This window comes from Leptosomus discolor, chromosome 1, assembly GCF_034619465.1.
Source record: "Leptosomus discolor isolate bLepDis1 chromosome 1, bLepDis1.hap2, whole genome shotgun sequence".
Classification (NCBI taxonomy): Eukaryota; Metazoa; Chordata; class Aves; order Leptosomiformes; family Leptosomidae; genus Leptosomus; species Leptosomus discolor.
This window is the reverse complement of record NC_141391.1, coordinates 64,952,900-64,972,210: the sequence shown is the minus strand read 5'-3', so window position 1 is coordinate 64,972,210 and position 19,311 is coordinate 64,952,900. Positions and strand designations below refer to the sequence as shown.

At 36.2% G+C, this 19,311-nt stretch overlaps 1 protein-coding gene across 1 annotated transcript in view; it reads right to left on the bottom strand.

The window, feature by feature from the left end:
* Positions 1–19,311, bottom strand: part of MYO16 (myosin XVI) — a 299,406-nt gene that overhangs the window by 180,367 nt on the left and 99,728 nt on the right. Inside the window, exons 8-11 of the mRNA XM_086482083.1 lie at positions 18,770–18,923; positions 11,895–12,045; positions 3,580–3,690; positions 1,335–1,400 (exon numbers count right to left, since the gene is read on the bottom strand). Coding sequence (XP_086338209.1) covers positions 1,335–1,400; positions 3,580–3,690; positions 11,895–12,045; positions 18,770–18,923 — 482 coding nt within the window. The remainder of the gene's footprint in view (positions 1–1,334; positions 1,401–3,579; positions 3,691–11,894; positions 12,046–18,769; positions 18,924–19,311) is intronic.

Sequence of the window (19,311 nt, the reverse complement as noted above, 5' to 3'; positions counted from 1 at the left end):
AGTGTCTCATGCTAAAGTTGCTAAAATAGATCTGTCACAGAGAGCTCAAGAGAAGATGCAGCAGATGTTCAGGAAACATTTTAATACGTAAGCCTTGCACCTAAATTGTTTTTATTTACAGTCCTCTCCTGGTGCACGAAATCATGTATCTAATATAAAATATACGGTGACAGGAAAAAAATACCATCATCTAAAACCTTGGGGATGATGGATGATTTCCATTGCTAGAAACTAAATTTAGACTCCAAACTTGCAATCTGCTGCTGCTGCCATTGAATGTCATAGCATTTCTTTATCTCAAATTTATACTGATACAGACAAAGCCATATGACTAGCAAACACCCACAGACTACAATTTGCTTACCAAATTTTGAACCTTTTATAATTTTCGTAAGCTAAAGAAACATATTTGAACACACCCTAACACAACAGGGAGCCTAATCTCTGTGCAGTAATGTGATCTCAGTGCATCAATGAGAAAATAACAGGGAGGGGGAGAAATAAATTAACAGTTACAGTAACACTGTGTCTCTAAAATGGCTGAGGGAGGATGAGGAAGAATTTATGAATTTGAATTTACGTTACTCCCGCTGATCTACAAAGTCCACTTAAGTTAGTATCAATGTTTAGGTACTGAAATGATAAGCCTCTGGTAAATAACTAGCCTGTCTCATAAGTGAAATATTAGAAAGATAAGGGTACTAATATTCAAGAGAGAAACATCTGAAGTGCTTCTTAAGTGGCCATGTGCATATGGACAGTGCACATATGGACTCAAGTCCTTTTTGCCCATACGCTGCCTGTGCCTAACACAAGCCACCTCCATCCAATTGCCCCGGTGTAGCACTAAGCTCACGCTGAGCACCGAGCGCTCATTGCCTGTACGGTGTCTGAACTGAGTGGCCTGCTGTGGAGCACAGACAGCCATTTTGAGCCTTTCTGCACCATTCAAGGTTGTTACCTCCATAATGGTGTTTTGGGTAAGGGGTAACAACCACTGCATGAAGTATGCATCTATTTTTGCAAGTTTGGCTTTGGCAGAAACTGCCAAGATCATATTAAACATCAGGAATTATTTTTAAACAATCAAAAGCACTATCGCTCATACAAAACATTAGCAAGATGGCTGTTTTACAAATAAGACACAGCAAAAAATAGTGGTATCTTGGAAGACGTTTTTTTTAAAAAAATTACTAAAATATTAAAATTAAGATTCTCCCAACTTAGAAAAGGGTGTATATGTTAGTTAATTTTAGGGGTTTGGCCTGCCAAATGAACTGTATGTATCCACTGAAATGATCCACACTGTAACATTTTAAAGAGAAAATGCTTACCATGGTAGAATAAATAGGAAGTTCTTTAAATGGGTTAACAAGCAACAGTATATCACCAATGTAGGTCTGAAAAAAAAAGAAGATATAATTGCTTTATTAAGTAATGAATAAAATCTTCAAGGAGGCTAATGGTTTTCTTCCAGAAAGGACTTTTGGCAAAGCTTCTTAAATCTAGCTATCAACATATTAAATATGTCAGGAATTCAGAGATCTTAACTTCATAACTTCAAACTGAGATTTAAATTTACAATTCAGAAAGCATTAATTATTCTTTTTGTAATGATACTGAGTTCTTTATAACGGAAAATTATGCATAGAAGAATTTCACTGCATATGTTAATTGTAGTTTATTTGAAAGTTAATTTGTAATTTACCATTTGTTATACTACCAAAACGTGACATGCCTACCACATAAACAAGTTCCTCAAGCAAGTTTTTATGGTATAGATGACATAATTCAGAAAAGCTATATTGGTTACCCAGAATTGACACATTAAAATATGTTGCTTGTGGAATAAGGCAGCACAACTGACATACAAGTATTTAGGTGTGTGTATGTGTATATGAACATATGTACATGCATATAGAAAAAAATCCTGCCTATATTAAAAATAGCAAACCATCAACTGACTGCAAAGGTGCCGAAATTTTATTATTTCATATTTAAACACTCATACGTGAAAGATGTACTTAAGCATAAAATTGTAGGTCACCCTTGCTGCTATAGTTCTCACTCCACGTAAGTAGCTGCTGCTGTATTATGCTCTTAGAACGCAAAACTGCCAGACCTTTGTCTCTGAAGAGGTCAGACACCAAACCATCACGTGAACAGTCCCAATCATGCTGCCTTTTTCAAAATGAAGTATTTTGATTTGGGAAGGTGAAAAATATTGCCTTTCATAGTAAATATACTATTTTTCTTCTGAAGTGCAGTAATTTATTTCCATTCTTTTGCCCACCCTGGCTTCGCCGTTGGGTTTATCTGCAGAATGGAACTTTATTAAGCTTCATGAAACAAGTGTTCAGCGCTAAGGAGGATTTTGGTTTGGAATTGGAGTCCAAGGACTTTTCCTTCTAAGTTTGAGAACCAAATCACCCAAAGATGCAAGCGTTTTCAGCATTGTTGCTGACACTCTAACAAAGCACAATGGCTGCTGTTGAGCAGAATATTGATGATCACTGCCTATAAACTTCCATTAAGCTATGGAGAATGCCAGAACAGGGTATGAGATCCTCTTAGGTGAAATGTTCAGTATTTACAAATAAAAGACGACCTCCTTTTTATAAATATTAAATATCTGTGGATCCTCCTATATTCAGTTAAAGTCGTCTGTTTGGCATCTTTAAAAGTGAGATAAAGCAAAAGAAACACTTATAATAAAATAGGATTTGATCCATGATTCTAAATTCAGAACTTTTGTTACCATTAAATGCCATAACACCTAGAATTGAAGCTCCCATAATTTTAAAGGTATTCACAGCAACATGCCAATTCCCCATATTTCTTTAGTCTAAACAGTGCAATCAACTTATACATTTAAAAACAAAAATTTGCATGTTTCAAATTAACATTCCACTCAGCTGTTCAGTAGGTTAGAAATAAGTTATGAATAAGACATGAACAGGGATGCAAAAATTTTCAAGTGCAGATTTTTCTCCAGAAGTAATCTATGCCTAACCAGATGCCTCCTGAGTTTATTATGGCTAAGCAGGAAAGCCTGCTTTACAAAAGTCTTGCTATAATTATTTCATTTGGTATCTAGATGATTAACACTACAATACAGAGAACGAATTCTGTAATATATGAAGAGATAATGATAAATTAATCTCCCACACTGAATTCTAAGCTTTTTAAATCTAAATTTCTTTTAAATTTCCAGTAATCACGTGTTCTATTAAAATTAAGTTAACACAATGTTAAAGATGGAAGGATCTTTTAGTGGTTTGAGAAGAAAGATTACATGCACCCATCAATTTTTACGTGTACACTTCCTCCGTGAAATAAACACACATAAATTGTATCCATACCTATCTGAAGAGTTATTCCATTTTTTATTTCTGCTTTTCCTATATAAACTTGAGAAATGGCAAGGCTTGCACACACATATATCTCAATCCATTTAAATATTACACATGAGTCCAGGGCAAGTTACTGTCCAGTAGTTATGATAGTAATCCTATTTTTCCTATTCTCTCATTTGCTTTTTTTTGAAAGCTTACTGTTGGTAGGTGAATAGCAACTCACATATATCTGATTATTATTGAAGCGCTTCTGAATCTCATAAAGCAGGCTGCTGTCTGTTAGCTCACTCAGAGAAGCCAGGTCATCATTTGGAGCTGGAGGCATTAGCTTGATCTAGAAAACACAAATCAGAAAAATAAAGCAACTTCACAACCAATCATTCTGTACCATAAAATTCTAACTTAAAGTATAAACCGAGATCACTAGGATTTAATGGAAAAAAAATGCATTAGGAAACTGGAAAGCTATCCTCCCAAACAATTACACATCATTAATCTTAAGGAAGAGAAGAATGTCAAAAATTATCATCAACGTTAAGGTGTATAACTGTGTAAGTCTGATGGGTTCTTAAGAACATAGACCCCTACTAGACTGTCATTTGCTGTCCTTGAACCCATAAAGATTTCCAGCTCAAATGCAGTTCTCCGGCTCTCTTCATTAAATGTTTATGGCAAAAGAAATCAAGACTATAGAAGTTAGTGCACTTGCAAACTATTTATTGCCCGGTATTTAGCAAAGCTCTATCATATGAGATTTAAAATTCTATTAGAATATTTCCTGCTGAATAGAAGGAAGTTGTTAAGAAGTGGGAATCATGTCATCAAGGAGACCAGAAGAGATTCAGAAGAAGCTACTTCAGCCAAAACTGGTGAATGAAATGAGCTTAACTTTTTTGACATTGAGGAGGAATAATATAAGCTCTGCAAGGCAAAGTAAATGCTAAGGAAACAAAAAAAAAGAAACAAAAAAATCCAAAAGACAGAATAGAAGACAGAAGAAAAAATAATTAGTGACAATGGAAATTTGATTAAAGACAAAATAAACATTGATACATTAAGTAATGTGCTTATAAATTATGATCTACACTTACAATGTAGGTTGTTTCCTTTTTTATGTAAGCCCAAAGAAGAACACTTGCATGTCAGCAGAATACCCAGAAACAGAAAATTCTCATGTGAACCATGGTAAAATTATTTGAATTGTTTGGTCAGAGTTACTGAAATACTCTCTCAGTGTCTATTTTGAGGATGGACAATGAAGATGAAACTCCTTTGTTCTATTGTTCTGCTTAAGATGAAGACTCAGGAGAAAAGCAGACGCTGCCCTTTCTTGGGGAATAACTCAGCATCCTCAGCCTCTGGCAGTGGCATGTGGCAGGAAGTCAGTGACAGAAGCAGCAAGAAGACTGGGAGATTTTTGGAGGTAACACCGAGTGTGCTTCTGTCAAGCAGACCCTAAAGACTATGGATACTGGTGTTTAATACTGAGGATCTGATCCCAAACTACTGAACTTCCATTGTTTCATAGGTTCAAGGTCTAGTATCACAATACTTGTCGTCATAAGCAAGCAGGATGAATTAGATGTGATTTTGTATCGTCTCTAAGTTATAGATCTTTGGCCCTATCAATATTTTTTCTTTTAAAAACAGGAGTATTGAATACCAGTATCAAAATATTCCATGAACAATCATAAAACAGATGGCATTTTGTACTCTCCCATTTTACCAAGAAGAAAGAAACAATGCACACCAGACATCACAACAGCAGAACCACTAGCTTCTATGATACAATACAAAATCTTGTTTTTTTCTGTTTAAATATTTCACTAGCTTTACTCATACTTATGTACTGGCAAGGTACAAATGAAGTTGCAAAACCTGGAAAACCTTCTATGGTCTACAATAGAGAAATACAAATACAAACTGTGGCATGTCAACTTCACACTTCATTTTACACTGAGCATTCTTGTGTGATCAAGGTGTTTGTCAAAAGATGACTGTTCTCACATCAGCACAAAACAAAACCCAAGACATCTCTTTTTAGCTGTACTTATTCCATGTTTGATTCATGCCATACCACTATGAACATTTTTTCTTAGCTTCCAAGCTTTTTAGGGCCTTAGCTACCCTATTATGCAGTTCCTTATAGTCCACACAAACTCTCAAGTACTATACTTGGTTTTTAGTCACTTGTCCAAATCAGCCTACTCTTATCTTCATTTAAGTCGAATACTGAATAATGAGACAGAAGCTTAATCACTAAATAAACTGCAAAATACAGCAAAATTAATTCTGAGAAATACTACATAGCATGTAATAGCTGGTGAAGGGTCTAGAGAACAAGTCCTACAAGAAGTAACTGAGGGAACTGGGATTGTTTAGCCTGGAGAAAAGGAGGCTGAGGGGAGACCTTATCACTCTCTACAGCTACCTGGAAGGAGATTGTAGTGAAGTGGGTGTTGGTCTCTTCTCCCAAGTAACAAATGACAGGACAAGAGGAAACTGCCTCAAGTTGTGCCAGGGGAGGTTTAGATTGGATATTAGGAAAACTTTCTTCACTGAAAGGGTTGTCAGGCATTGGAACAGGCTGCCCAGGGAAGTGGTGGAGTCACCATCCCTGGAGGTATTTAAAAGACTTGTAGATGTGGCGTTTAGGGATGTGGTTTAGTGGTGGACTTGGCAGTGCTAGGTTAACAGTTGGACTTGATGATCTTAAAGGTCTTTTCCAACATAAATGATTCTATGATTCTATGTACAAATCCATAGCACCTCACAGAGGCAAGCAGGGCTTGCAAGGTGCCAGCTCCTGATGAGTCCCAGGGCCCTGCAGTACCTTTTATCTATGGAGGGCACACTTCTACTCTTTTCTCTACTTCAAGTGCTACAGCTAGTATTGCAGTTTTGTTTATTCTAATAGCTCTGTCCTGCAGATTTGCACAATAATATTAAGGACTTCAAAACAGATCCATTTCGGGACTGATACAGTGACTGGAAAAATTTGGGGACCTCTGCTCTAGTCTTTAATAATTTCCTTATTATTCCTGTAAAGACAAACGTATTCAGTAGAAAGTAATATTTAAAACAAGTATGTGAGGAAACAGGAAAACTCCTCACAGAAACCTGTCTCTTTTTTTTTTTTTTCAGCTCTACCAATAGGCAATAAATATTGACAACTAAAATAGTATGTGTAAACCTCATATGCATGCAACAGCATGAATATTAGCAAGAGATTTTTCAATGTTTTCCCACTCACCTACTAAAATAGAAAAGTCAAGCATCTAATCTGAATTCCATCTGCAACAGATGTTGAACTAGAGAGATAAAGTAGCAACCCGTAAATAATCTGAGGAAAACATACCTTATAACAGTCGCTTTAGATGTACTAGATGCATACATCTATGCAAGGACAAGGGCAAGAAGGCAGTAGTGCCCAAACACACTTTAATGATGCTTTTAATTTCCCTCTTTCCCCATAAAAATTGTGAAAAAATACCTCTCGTTCCACTCAGTCCAAAAAGCAATAAAAGTACAAATGTAAAAGAGTAAATATCTCAAGGCCATTATTTACTAGACTTAGCTAATGTAATAATTGGTTTTTACATGTACGTGTAAAATGTACTTACTCCAACATGTAAACTGTGAAATAAGCCAGCCAAAAATTTCACGATGTACTTTCCTACAGTCCTCACCTCATCTCACTGATTCATTTTCTTCAGAAGAGATGTACTCTAAAATGGTGGAGTCTATCAAAATGTTACTGTGACTATTCTCCTTTTTCCTGTCTTTTTGAAATACTTTCTCCTTAGAATATTGATATTTTCAGAACACGAGTTTCAAACAAGATCAACATACAGAGGTTGCCTACCATACCTGTCTGTGTCTTTCTGTCTACCTGTTGTAGAAGTTTTATTCCTCACCCCATTAAAGTGAATGCAGATTTTTCTGTCACACAAAAGACAGCATATCTTGATCTTTTTGGTTTTAATCACGACAGTTGGATGTAAGGCTGGCTAGGAAACAAAAATTCCACTTGGCCAAAAAAAAAAAAAAAAAAAAAAATTAAATTACATTTTGATGTTTGTTTTTGACGATGCACACTGGAATAGAACAAAATCAACAAAAGAGTTCTAAGAACTTTTAAGTGTCTTGTAGAGGGAAAGCAGATGAAAGACTGAAGCCTGTGGCCTCCTTCCCTTATTAATGTGCTCACCTGACTTGCAGGCACAAAGCAGGCATAGGTCTTTACTGTACTTCCTTGTGTGGTATCAAAACTCAGAACACCTGTGCCAGAGAATGAGCTTCTCTTAATCTACCCCTATAAAGATTAAACCTATGCTAGGCTAGAGACAAATGTCTTGATTTATGAATGAAAGAAGGGTTTGGATTCAAGCATTACCCTGGGATTCTCCATGTTTTCTGAACTGTTAGCACACTTCCTTGAACATTCTTGGCTCATGCCAGCTAGTACTTATGCAGATGATACCTGGATATCATTCAGGTCATATATCAGTGGTCATTTCCCATAGGCTGTTTGGGCATGGCCCCATCTTTTGAGGGAGGAAAGAGTTTTGTGTTACGGATGTGCACTGACCCATCCCACACAGCCCCATGCCAGAGAACAGGCTCTGGCTTGCTTTTATTTCATAATCTTGGTATAATCAAAGATGCTGACCCTATAGATAGATGATTAAAAATGTGAAGTGCTCAGTTAAACTACAAGTAAGGGAATTGAAATCTTTTTTTTCTACAAAGTTTAGGATTTGGTGATTCAGCATTTTCTAACAGACCTTTGCATCAAAATTCACAGCTCAGTGAACAAATAAGTCACACAGAAATAAGAAACTCTAAATGCCTTAAACTCACAATTGATTTGACTTAGTAGTAAACATTATTTATATTATTAATAACTTATTTGTGGTCACCTTCAAATTCTGTTCTCATCTAATTTTCTGAGCATATGAATGAATTTTCTCTATTTTTTCACCTCTATGCATGTATGTGGTTATCATACTGATTGCGTGATGCATATTTTATGAGACATAAAAGAACAAGATCCATAAATACAGCATAGGTTCCAATATAGCTATGCCTCTGGAAGTTATTGGCTTTTGAGATCTCTGTAATGCTAACAATGAAGATTACTATTTACTCATTTAAATTACATACACTTAACAGCATTCACAATCTGCTCATATAATAATCTCTAATTACTTTTATTTTTTTTACATACTCAAGTCATTGAAATAAGCGTGCATTCTAGCTCTTACGTGTAATGCTATGATAGACATGATTGTCCCTTGTGTATGTGGTAAGTGATACTAGAACAATCAAAAGGGGATCACGGGATACTCTATCACACAGTTCATATGGCCAACAATATGTAAACAAGAATTATAAGACAAAGACAATTTTTTTTTTTAAAAGACCCAATTACAAAAAAGAAAAGATTTAATTTATATTTGCTTGTAGCATGGAGCACGTAATTCAATTTCAGGCCAGTAATTTCAATCCGCTATCAAAAAAATATCCTTCCCAGCTGAGAAGAGAAATTGCCAGCTATGATAAAATTCTGGCAATTATTCATACTACTTCCTTTGTTTGGCAGCAGAGACCTTGACATTACAGACAATCAAAGAACATCTTTTACCTAGGAAAAAGCAAAAGCTAATACAAGACAAGAGAGACCCAAAATGCTTTATCGATATAGTCATTTGATCCCCATCTCCTATGCTTCATGTAACAAAAATCTTATTTCATGAGAAATAATATTTTGTTAAGGCTCTTTTTCATCATTTTTGCAATTAAAAAACCTGAGGCTACATATAAATTTGAGCTCTTAGTTTTCTCAAGTCAAAAAAGTTACGAGCTTTCTCTATTAAAAATGTATGTTTCAGATGTAATAAAATGAAATTTTTCTCTCTGATCCCGAAATAAAAGCCTAATCTGCATGCCATATTGCCTAAGAATGTATGATATTTCTGACACAAAGCATATGAAATATCATGCTGATCTATTTCAATAATATATGAACACAAAATCCAAGTAATGACTCCACATATTCTATTGAAAAATTAAACAGAACATGATTACTCCGAGTGTAGTTTGGAAAGCAACTGGTAAGAGTAGAAGATGGTGAAACTCATTAGAATTAGCATACCCAAGAGGCAGGGATCATGGGAAGGTGTTCAAAGCTTTCCTTTGGTATCAGCACTAAATAAAAATTTTATTTTCCAAGTTGTGAAATAATAATAAAAAAGTGTTAGTTGGAAATACCATCTCTGAAAACTAAGATTTACATATTATGTACATAAATATGGATCTGATATACATATAATCATAGAATCATTATGTTGGAAAAGACCTCTAAGATCATCAAGTCCAATATATACCTACAGTTCATAATACACAGCAAGTAGTATAGAATACAATCCCTGTATTTCCAGGATCACAATTAGGTCACTTCAAAACAAAAAAACTTCATATTTTCATTTGACAAAACACGAAAATTCTTTAGTTTACTGAAATGACACTATTTCCTTGAGTGATTAAACTGGTTTTACCTTCTTTCGTCCATAAGAGTTAAAGCTCATTAAGCACTTGCCAACTGAAAAGTCCTGTTAATCTATGATTATTTTTTTTGTAATGTAACCAGTCATTTAAAAACACACTGAAATAGCACAGTTTCTAACTTATCCCCTGCTAGTGCTGATTTCCTAGATAGGACTGTTCCTGCTTATTCTTTTCCAAAGGCGCATCACTCCGCATTCAGCAACTGCAGATATTGGGCATGGTTTGTAGTTTTTACTCTTCTAAAAGACCACAAGATACACATTCCTTCTAGCTCATTTAAGGCAGAATTTCACAGAGTTTTTTCTGCACAAATTTCTCAGCTAATGGAGGTAAAAGAGATTCACCTTTAATTTTACTTTCTTGTCTTTGAATTGTAACTAAGTTTTGAAAGTCTGCCCTGGGACCACAAATTGACTCTAGTTCATGGTGGAGGACAAAAATACCAGTATGGAGATGTCCAGTTGCTCTTTCTCACCTGGAAGATTAGCTGTTGCTCTTCCAATCAGTTCCCGCATATCCTTTACTTTATAAACTATAAAGCAAAAGTTTAGCCTGGAGGTGATGAAAACCTGAATAATTTTAGCTAGGTCCACACCAAAACAGAATAAAGCACAAGCAAGCATATATGTTCTTGTCCACACTCCTGTTGAACATCCAGAGGCAAGTGAAAGTCTCAGCAAGACCCTAAGCTGAGCACCTACCTCTCTTTTCCTACAATTATAGGAGGGTTCATCCTAATAGGTTTGCAAGCATTTACTTGTCTGAGCAGCAGTCCTTCTCTTTCGGATTGACTGTATTTTCATCACATCACTGCACAGTAAGCAAGGCCAGAAATTGTATGACATGAAAACAAGATGGAAGCCAAGTGCAAAACATTTTGTGCTATCTTCTGACTAAATAGGGAGCTGAGTGCTCTATGAGATTCCAAAGCTGAGGACTTTCAGAGATGGATTCATATAATTGAGATACGAACTCACTGATTGATCACATATGATCAACACATTCCTCTGAAACACACTTAAAAAAGAACAACAGTGGATTGTGCGTGCTTCTGCCAAGGCAGTTATGTATTTTTTTTGAACTGAATGTGGCTTAAGTGTAATTGGTATCTTGCTCCTTTGTTATATTTCAAATTCACAGTAAATTATTTTAAATGGGAATTCTCCCCACCATCCCCCCAATTCTAAAGTAGTTTTTTTTTCTGAAATGCTAAATACTTCTGGAATATATGTTTCCCAAATGCATATAACAGAAAATAAAACCTCTACCAAAAAAAAAAAAAACCAAAAAAACCAAAAAAACAAACAACCTCACAACCCAACCCAAACAATATTTAAGTCCTAAACATTCAAAGTTAGGACATGCCAGATTTACAAACAACTGATAATTGCCTCTTTTTGCATTCACCCTATACACCGAATGAGTTTGTGATCCTGTGAAGAAAACTGTAAAGGGGATACAAATAATCAGTGCCTGTATCCTAATGCATTAGCATAAGAAAAGATCTTAACACTGCAGCTATATATCTGGCAATTCCTGTCTTTAAATTACAGTCATTTATTTTGCAACTTAATATTCTTTAGACATTCTTTTTGTTTTTGCAGTCTCCCAGGTTGCGTTTCTTTCATTTGTAAACTGAAGTTGGAGACAAGAGTACACTTTGGGCCACACTAACAGTTGTCTCTCCTCTGTTGTGAGCCACGAACAGGGTTTGAGGATCTCTGAGCCCTCTGACTGCCACAGCCCCTGACCTGCCACCAGCATCTGGCAGGTTCAATTTCCAGAGAGGAAACTCTTTGCAGGGCCAGACTGATTGCAGGGAGTGATCAAGGGGACAAGGCTCCACAGTGCAAATGATATTGCTATGGTGAGGGGGGAAAAAAAATTTCTACGGCCTTCGGCTTCATTAAGTTTAGAATTTCCAGACCTAAGTGCCAACAAACATTTCAAGAAACTGGGTGCCGTTACCTGTTCAAGTTTTGTTGTAGTGTTCACAGTGACATTTTCAGATGCACTGTCTTGCGATTGCTGCTTACATAAGCCTTTAGCTGCATCTTTAAACATAGTGTCTTTCTCCAGCAAACTGTCTTGCTTGGCAATCGGTAAAGCCAGGGGATTGCTACAAAGAGAATCAATAAAGCAATTAGATTCCTCCTGAAGATGTCAGACAAACAAAAGATTGCCAAATGTGGGTGGCACAAACACAGAACTGAGGCAGAGACATGAGTTCCTGGTCCAAGTACAAAAAAGAAATTGGTGAGAAATAAACTGTTCACATAAGTTGGTCTATCTCAACAGACACAGAGCAAAAACCTTTGATTTAAAATTCACCTTTATGCATATCTTTTCTGAAGCAGAACTGAGCAAGCCAAAGAGAATATGCATGAGTCTGCTTTTGATATCACTAAGCTGGCAGATCAATAGCCAATTTTGAAACTGAATTTAAAATACACAATTAACCTACAAATACTGTTTTGAAAAATAATGTTTTGAAATAATTCAATACAGATATTGCCATTGTGGTTAATAAAATTAAATTCCATCACTTTTTAGTTTACTTTTAATCAGGCAATATCCAAGATATATTTTACGACCAAAAGCTGCTTTGAATTTGTGATATGCCAAAAAAAAAGCCCAAACATCAAACCAAACAAAAAACAACAAAAAAAAAAACAAACCAAGCAAAAAAAAACCCCACAAACCAAGCACAAAAAAAAAAAAAAAACCACCACCCAAAACCCAAGCAAACACCAGACTTCTGAAATTACTGCAACAATACACAACACTCTTTATTCACCTATAAGTTAAACCTATTCTTACACACATGGATGTGTTTTCCCTACTGACACTTCAGACTATATCACACTTCTGAAAAACAACAATGCCAAAATCTTGGATGATTTTGGCAGCGTTGTACATCCAGAGGAATTAGCAAGGAATCAGCCCCAGGAGCTGAGAACACAAACATCTTAAAAAAATAATCGTCTGGAATCTGACAGCGCAAATGAGACAATCTCGTGGAGTGTACAGCAGCTCCTTGCCAAAACGTGTTCATAATTTCTTTGAAAGGAAACATGGTCTTAATGTGGGAATGTGGGAATAGTGCATTCCACTACGGGATAAAGCCCAGATGTCAAACACAGCAACAAAAAAAAAAAAAAAAAAATCATTGAATTTTTACTCTAAGTTACTTGAGTTTGATCATTGATTATAATAAAGCCAGAATTATACACACCATTAACTCAAACGAAATGAAGGAGGATCCTTAGCTAACACTGATTTTGATTCAGGATATGAACTGCTGTTGGAAACAGAACTGAAACACAGACATTGTTTCAGAGAGGTACAGAGTCCTAAGCAAAGGCAAAGCACCTTCTAAGCAGAATTCACTGGAAAACAAGTCAAAGTAGTTTCCCATAGAATAAAAATACATGAACAAAACCTTTATTTTGACGAAAACCTCAGTCTGCAAACATTGAAAGAATTAATTTCAACATTTTGTAGTGAAATATACACAATTTCCTTTCTAATGATGTTTTGTTTCAGACATTTTAATTCTGCTTCTATTGACCTAGAATAATTTTGTCATAGATTCATTTACCAAATGTCGCACAGACAAAAGAACCAACAGTCAACAGCAGTTTTTGCCTTTTGCTTGATTTGGACTGCAGAACAGAAAAGCCATTATCCCACTATTATTGTGAACTTGGCAACTAGTTGTCATAGAATAAGATATAACAGTGATTAGACGGTAGAAGAAATGAAATAGCTGTGACACCCACAAGCAGAAATGACTCATACTAATTCACATTTTACCCAGACTCACAACCGAATAAAACATAATTAAATATGAAGTTTTCTTTTTGAGTAGTCTTTTGCTATTGTCCAAAACTGCTCAAATTCCTTTGGTCTGAATTACTTTTAAGATTTAATCATAGACAAAGAAAAGAAAGATTTAAAGAAATGGATAAGTCAAATGAATTAAAATATTAAGAATTGAAGCACTGCCACTTATAACTCATTTTTCACTTTATGTTTCTTTTAAATTGTGAAGACCCAGGATTTTTTTTGCTACGAAGTCGAACCTCACCCATTTATCTTACCATTTTTGTGTATACATATTAGAAACACTTCTTAAAATTCAGCTGTAAACTCCTTGCAACCAAAGAAACTTTCCAGGTGTGACAAAAGAGAAGTTGTAAATCACAGCAAAGTGTGGGAAGAAAAGGTGCCTACTGTTTCCACAGATGTATTCTGAACTTAAGAGGACAGTAACAACATGACTTAACAGGCGTGATTCACGTATTGATGTACAGGAGAATAGTCTTCAAATTATGTGCATTTGTGAGATATTAATAAGACTTTACATGATGGAAATGCTGACCTATAAATCATATTACAATAAAAATGTGAATGATTACAAGAAAGGAAAAAAAAATATTAAAATTATTCCAACAGTTCACTATGACTTAGGTTCAAGAAGACACTGAAAAATAAAACAAACTGAAATGAAATGTTTCCAGAAAACTGTGGCTTTTTTAGAAAAATATTTCTATTAACATTCATATGTATTTCTACTAGTCAAGCACTGCCATTGGAAATTGAGCTATAGAACAGTGCAAAGGAAGATTTTATGTTAATGTAGGCAAGTGGATTACCATGAACTGTCTTGGTTTTTTGAAAATTAATGGATAATTAATAGATAATTAACCAAAGGGAGACTTAAGCCAAAATAATGTTGCATAATAGACAGGAAGGAGAGTTATCTGGGGTAATCTTATTTGAACAAGGTAGGACTGCTGCTACTGGCATATCTAAGCAGGAAAAAAATCTTGCATGTTACATGGAGGAGTAGTCATTTTAATTTTTAGGTGTATAAGCCATCATGTATGGAATTAATTTGAAATTTTGTGTAGGGGTTTTTTTTTGCATAAGTGGTAAGGTTTTGGAAGCAGAGGGGCTGCATGGGGGTCTCTGTGGGAAGAGGCCACATGCTGCCCCATGCTGGACACAGACAGTTTCAGCCAGCTCCACAGTAGACCCGCCATAGAATGCAACTGAGCCCACTGGCCAAACTAGTGGTGCCTCTGTGAAAACATGTTTAAGAAAGGGCAGAAAATGCGACAGGGAGCGAGGAAGAGGGAACAAAAAAGACTGAGAGACAAAAGAGGGACCACCAAGGTCAGTGGAGTAGGAGGTGCTCCATGGCAGAGCAGGCATCGACACTCCCCGAAGGGGCTTTAGTTATTTCTCTTTGCCGCTGCTTCCTTCTTGCTTTTTTCCCGTGTGGCACATGGAGGAGCTACAGCAGAGCAGGTACACCCCAGGAAGGACTGCAGCCCATACACAGGGCAACACTAGAGCAGATATTTCCCTGAAGGGACTGCGGCCCTTGGAGGAGCTATGCTGGAGCAGGTACACCCCCAAAGGTACTGCAGCATGTGGAGGACCCATGCCAAAGCACAAGAAAAGAGCAATAAAGGATTGGCAGAAGCAAACATCTGCAACCCTGCTCTGTGCCATTCATACCTTACTGAAGAGATTAAGTGTAACTTGCCCCAATAACGAGGGAGAAGATGTGCTTGCAGCAAAGCTGAGCTTCAGAAAGGGGGAGGAAAGGTGTTTTCCCTGAGAACATAAATGTTTGCTTTGTTTTTTGGTTTTGTTTCCTGATGTTCAAATTGGTACTCAAATATTTATATCAATTTAAATGAAATTAAATTCCCAAGCTGAGTCTGTTTTGCCCTATTCTTCCTAATTTTCTTCCCCATCCTGCTGGGAGTGCCGGGAAGCAGAGTTTGAGAATAAGCAAGGCAGCTCAGTAAGTGCCAGCTAGGGCCAAGCCACCATAGTTACCTTCCTAGTCCACCCCTCCTAAATCAGATAGATGAAAGTACTCAGTAGCTTGGTAGAAGACCTAGGAAAAAGTATTCTAATACAATTAGTGCTTCACAGTAACAGAAATTCAGGTGGGTCAATCCAATGCCTGCCTAAAGGAAACCAGGTCTGCTTGATAACCTAGCATAACACAAACATACTGACTGCTAAATTTTTTTTTCTACCTCAGTAAAGATACTGACCTTCAATTAATCTCTTCATAGTGTTCTTCCAGAAATCAATACTGTAATTTAATCTAGAACTAGCAAGCTTTGGTTTGTTGACAGAGCACATGATATTTGTTTGTTCATCATTTTTGAGTCCGCTTTTGAATATTGTTCTCTTCTGAGAGATGGCCACAAAGCAATATGGCCAGAACACAGAGTTATATAAACTCTTGTAAAACTTATTACCTCAGTTTAAACATACTTCTTGTGTCAGGAGAGTTGATGGAGAATGGGCACAATATAGAATAAAGCAACAGTAAATGGTTATTATTGTGCACTCCTCTGTACAGCACTAAAAAAAATAAATTGGTTTGGTATACAAGAATAGCACAGACATTCATCTTCGTCCTAGAAACCTACACATCCGTCTATAGACTCCTTCAGTAGAGCACGAAGGATGAAACTCTTTGCTTTCAACATTAGCCATTGAAAAGGTAAAAATTTGTTTTAAACCAGTCATCTAGGCTGCCTCTCTAATAGGCATCCTGGAGGCACTTTGGAGGATAATTCAGTATATCTTAAGAATATGACTACTATAATTTGAAAGAATAACCCTCTGCAAAATTTTGGGTTTTGCTACTGAACAAGCATGCAACTACAGATCTGAATTAACTAGCTTTGAAGTGACACCTGATTTTCAGGTGACTATAAATTAAGAGTAATGGATTTCTGAGCAAAATGGAACTCTGCAAACTGTGTGATACAGTTCACATACAATTTTCCATGTTTTCAGTGGTGATAGCTGAGTCATACATGGGCAAAATACATCAATACTTTTGCTTTCCAAGAGCTCTCCTGTCTCAGAATCGCTGGCTAGCCAGCAAGTTTGCTGATACTCTCTTGCCCTGACAGCAGTCCTGATAGCTACTTAGTGCACAGCTCTGGCTTAGAAAGACTCTAAACCCAGGACTGCTGAAAGTCTCAAGTCAAAGCGGAATTATTTAAGCTTACCATATGCTTATAATTGCCCCCTAGCTATTTGCAATGGACCACTGGGCACAGGGCTAAACAGATCTTTGGTTTGATCTAGTACTGTGTTCTCATGTAGTCAAACAAAGTAGCTGCAGTCACCCACAGGGACTTAGTTGCCAATAGAGGGTAAAGAGTTTACTCAGCCCAATTCCACACGTTAATCCATCTTCTTTGTTTTTCCACTCAGCAAGCTTCGCTTTTCCAAAACTTCCAGTGAAGTTCGTCACCCATGGCAGTTTGTATTATTGTCATATAAAGGGTCATTATACAGAAAACTCTTTAAAAGTAGCTCTCTTCATCCATGTATTTCAGGAAGGAAAGAGTAGAGAAAGAATGTTTTCAGACCACTTCTACTGTGTGCAAGTCATGAGATTGAAGGGTTTTACCACCAAAGAGGAGCATCCAGTACAATATGTACACCACAACACAGACTTCTAGAATATAAACCATGCGGAAATGCATCATTTAGATGCAAGAACAATGGAAAAGGTCTCAAAGTCTCTAAAACCTTTAAGAATAACGTGCTAGGCTTCATTACAGAGTTACAGGTGTGACTCGCCTTTTACCTCTGGTATTATAACTTTTATCAATAATTAAAAATAAAAGTTTCCTTTATGTCTGAGAATCTAAAGCCTTAGTTTCATACCTCAAATTTTTCACTTAAAAGACAGTTGAAGGTCACATAAATTTCAGGAGTATGATTCAGGTTATTGAAACAGTGGGTTAGACAAAAGGACTGCTTATTTCACAAGGAACTAATAAGCATGAGAAATTAGTAATTCCATAAGCATTAGTGTCCTAAATCCAGCTATGTATGTTAGTGACTACAAGTTATGAAGCAGAAACACATACTGTGTTTACTATCCATGAAATATGCAGGTTTTGCTAAATATAAATATATCCCATGGAATTCTGAATTTAACAGATTGATCATTTCATGACAATAGCTCATTTTTTCCAGATTTTAATGTGTCCAAACACATTCTGCAGACCATAAATTATAACTATGATGAAATGGAAGTATATATATATCTTCTCTGGCTCTTTATAAGAGCTTTTATTTATTTTTTCCTCACATACTCTCCAGTGAATGTTACAGAAAAATTAATGTCAGTATTTCACAAGCTTATGCAACAAAACATCCTTCAAATATACAGGAACTGCATACTGTATTAAGACATTATGTGTACCTTTTGAAATTCTCATGGATCACAGCATCTGGAAACGACACAAACTGACTCTTCAATTCAATACCAAATTTTAAATCTACACTCCTAATTCTACATAATTCAACTTGAATTTTAAGCAGTACAAATCTAATTACAAATTTGTAACTGCCTGGAGCTGTATCATTTTATCTGTGATTATACTATTTCCACCTTAATAAAAGGATGCTTGGGTTTACAGTATTAACCCCTAATAATCCCGCTAATGCAACCACAGATAATTTTACTGGCAATTATGACAATGCATTTTATTACTTATACTATATTTATAGAATTAAGGTTGACAGAAAGAGAGACACAAACACAAAAGATTATTCAGCAGATTTCCAAAATGAAAGAGTTTCTTGACCCATGAAATCTCACAGAATCACCGAATGCTCAAGCAGGGATGTGTAGAGCTGGTTGCCCAGGACCATGTCCTAATGGGTTTTGAATCTCTCCAAGGACACACAGACAGGATTCACAGATTGACAAATGTGTAACACAGTTCAAATGATAACCTGGCCTCAGTACATCACTCTTCAACAACAGAAACACTTACAGTTTGTTGGAAATCATGGGCGGATCATGGATGATCTCTTCATATGGCTCTTCTTGAGATAAAGTAGAAACAGCCAAAGGGTCTTTCATTTTCTCCTCCCAAACAGTTTCAGCCTTCAGAAGCATTTCCTCAATAAACTCAGAAGCTGCAACATCTAGGACATTGGGACACCAAGATATCAGACAAAGACAACAGGCAGAAAAGATCCCTTAAATTCAAATCTCTAGATCAGATTAAGTATCCAGCTAGATAAAATGAAAAGAATTGCTCAAAGATTGATCATAAAACAGTAGTTGAAATTACTGGGAAAACAAAGGCAAAGTAAATTCAGTATGCAATTAAGTTGTCATTTGCAATATCTCAAAACCATTCTCACTGCGTAGCGAACCAAAGTATAATTCAATAATTCACAAGACTTCAGGAAAAACGATACAACTGTTTTCAGCTCTGTATTTCAATGAAAACATGTACTGAAATCCTTTCCAAACTTTTTACTTTTCTACAAACTAGATTTATATGTCTCACACACACAGCAGTGCTGA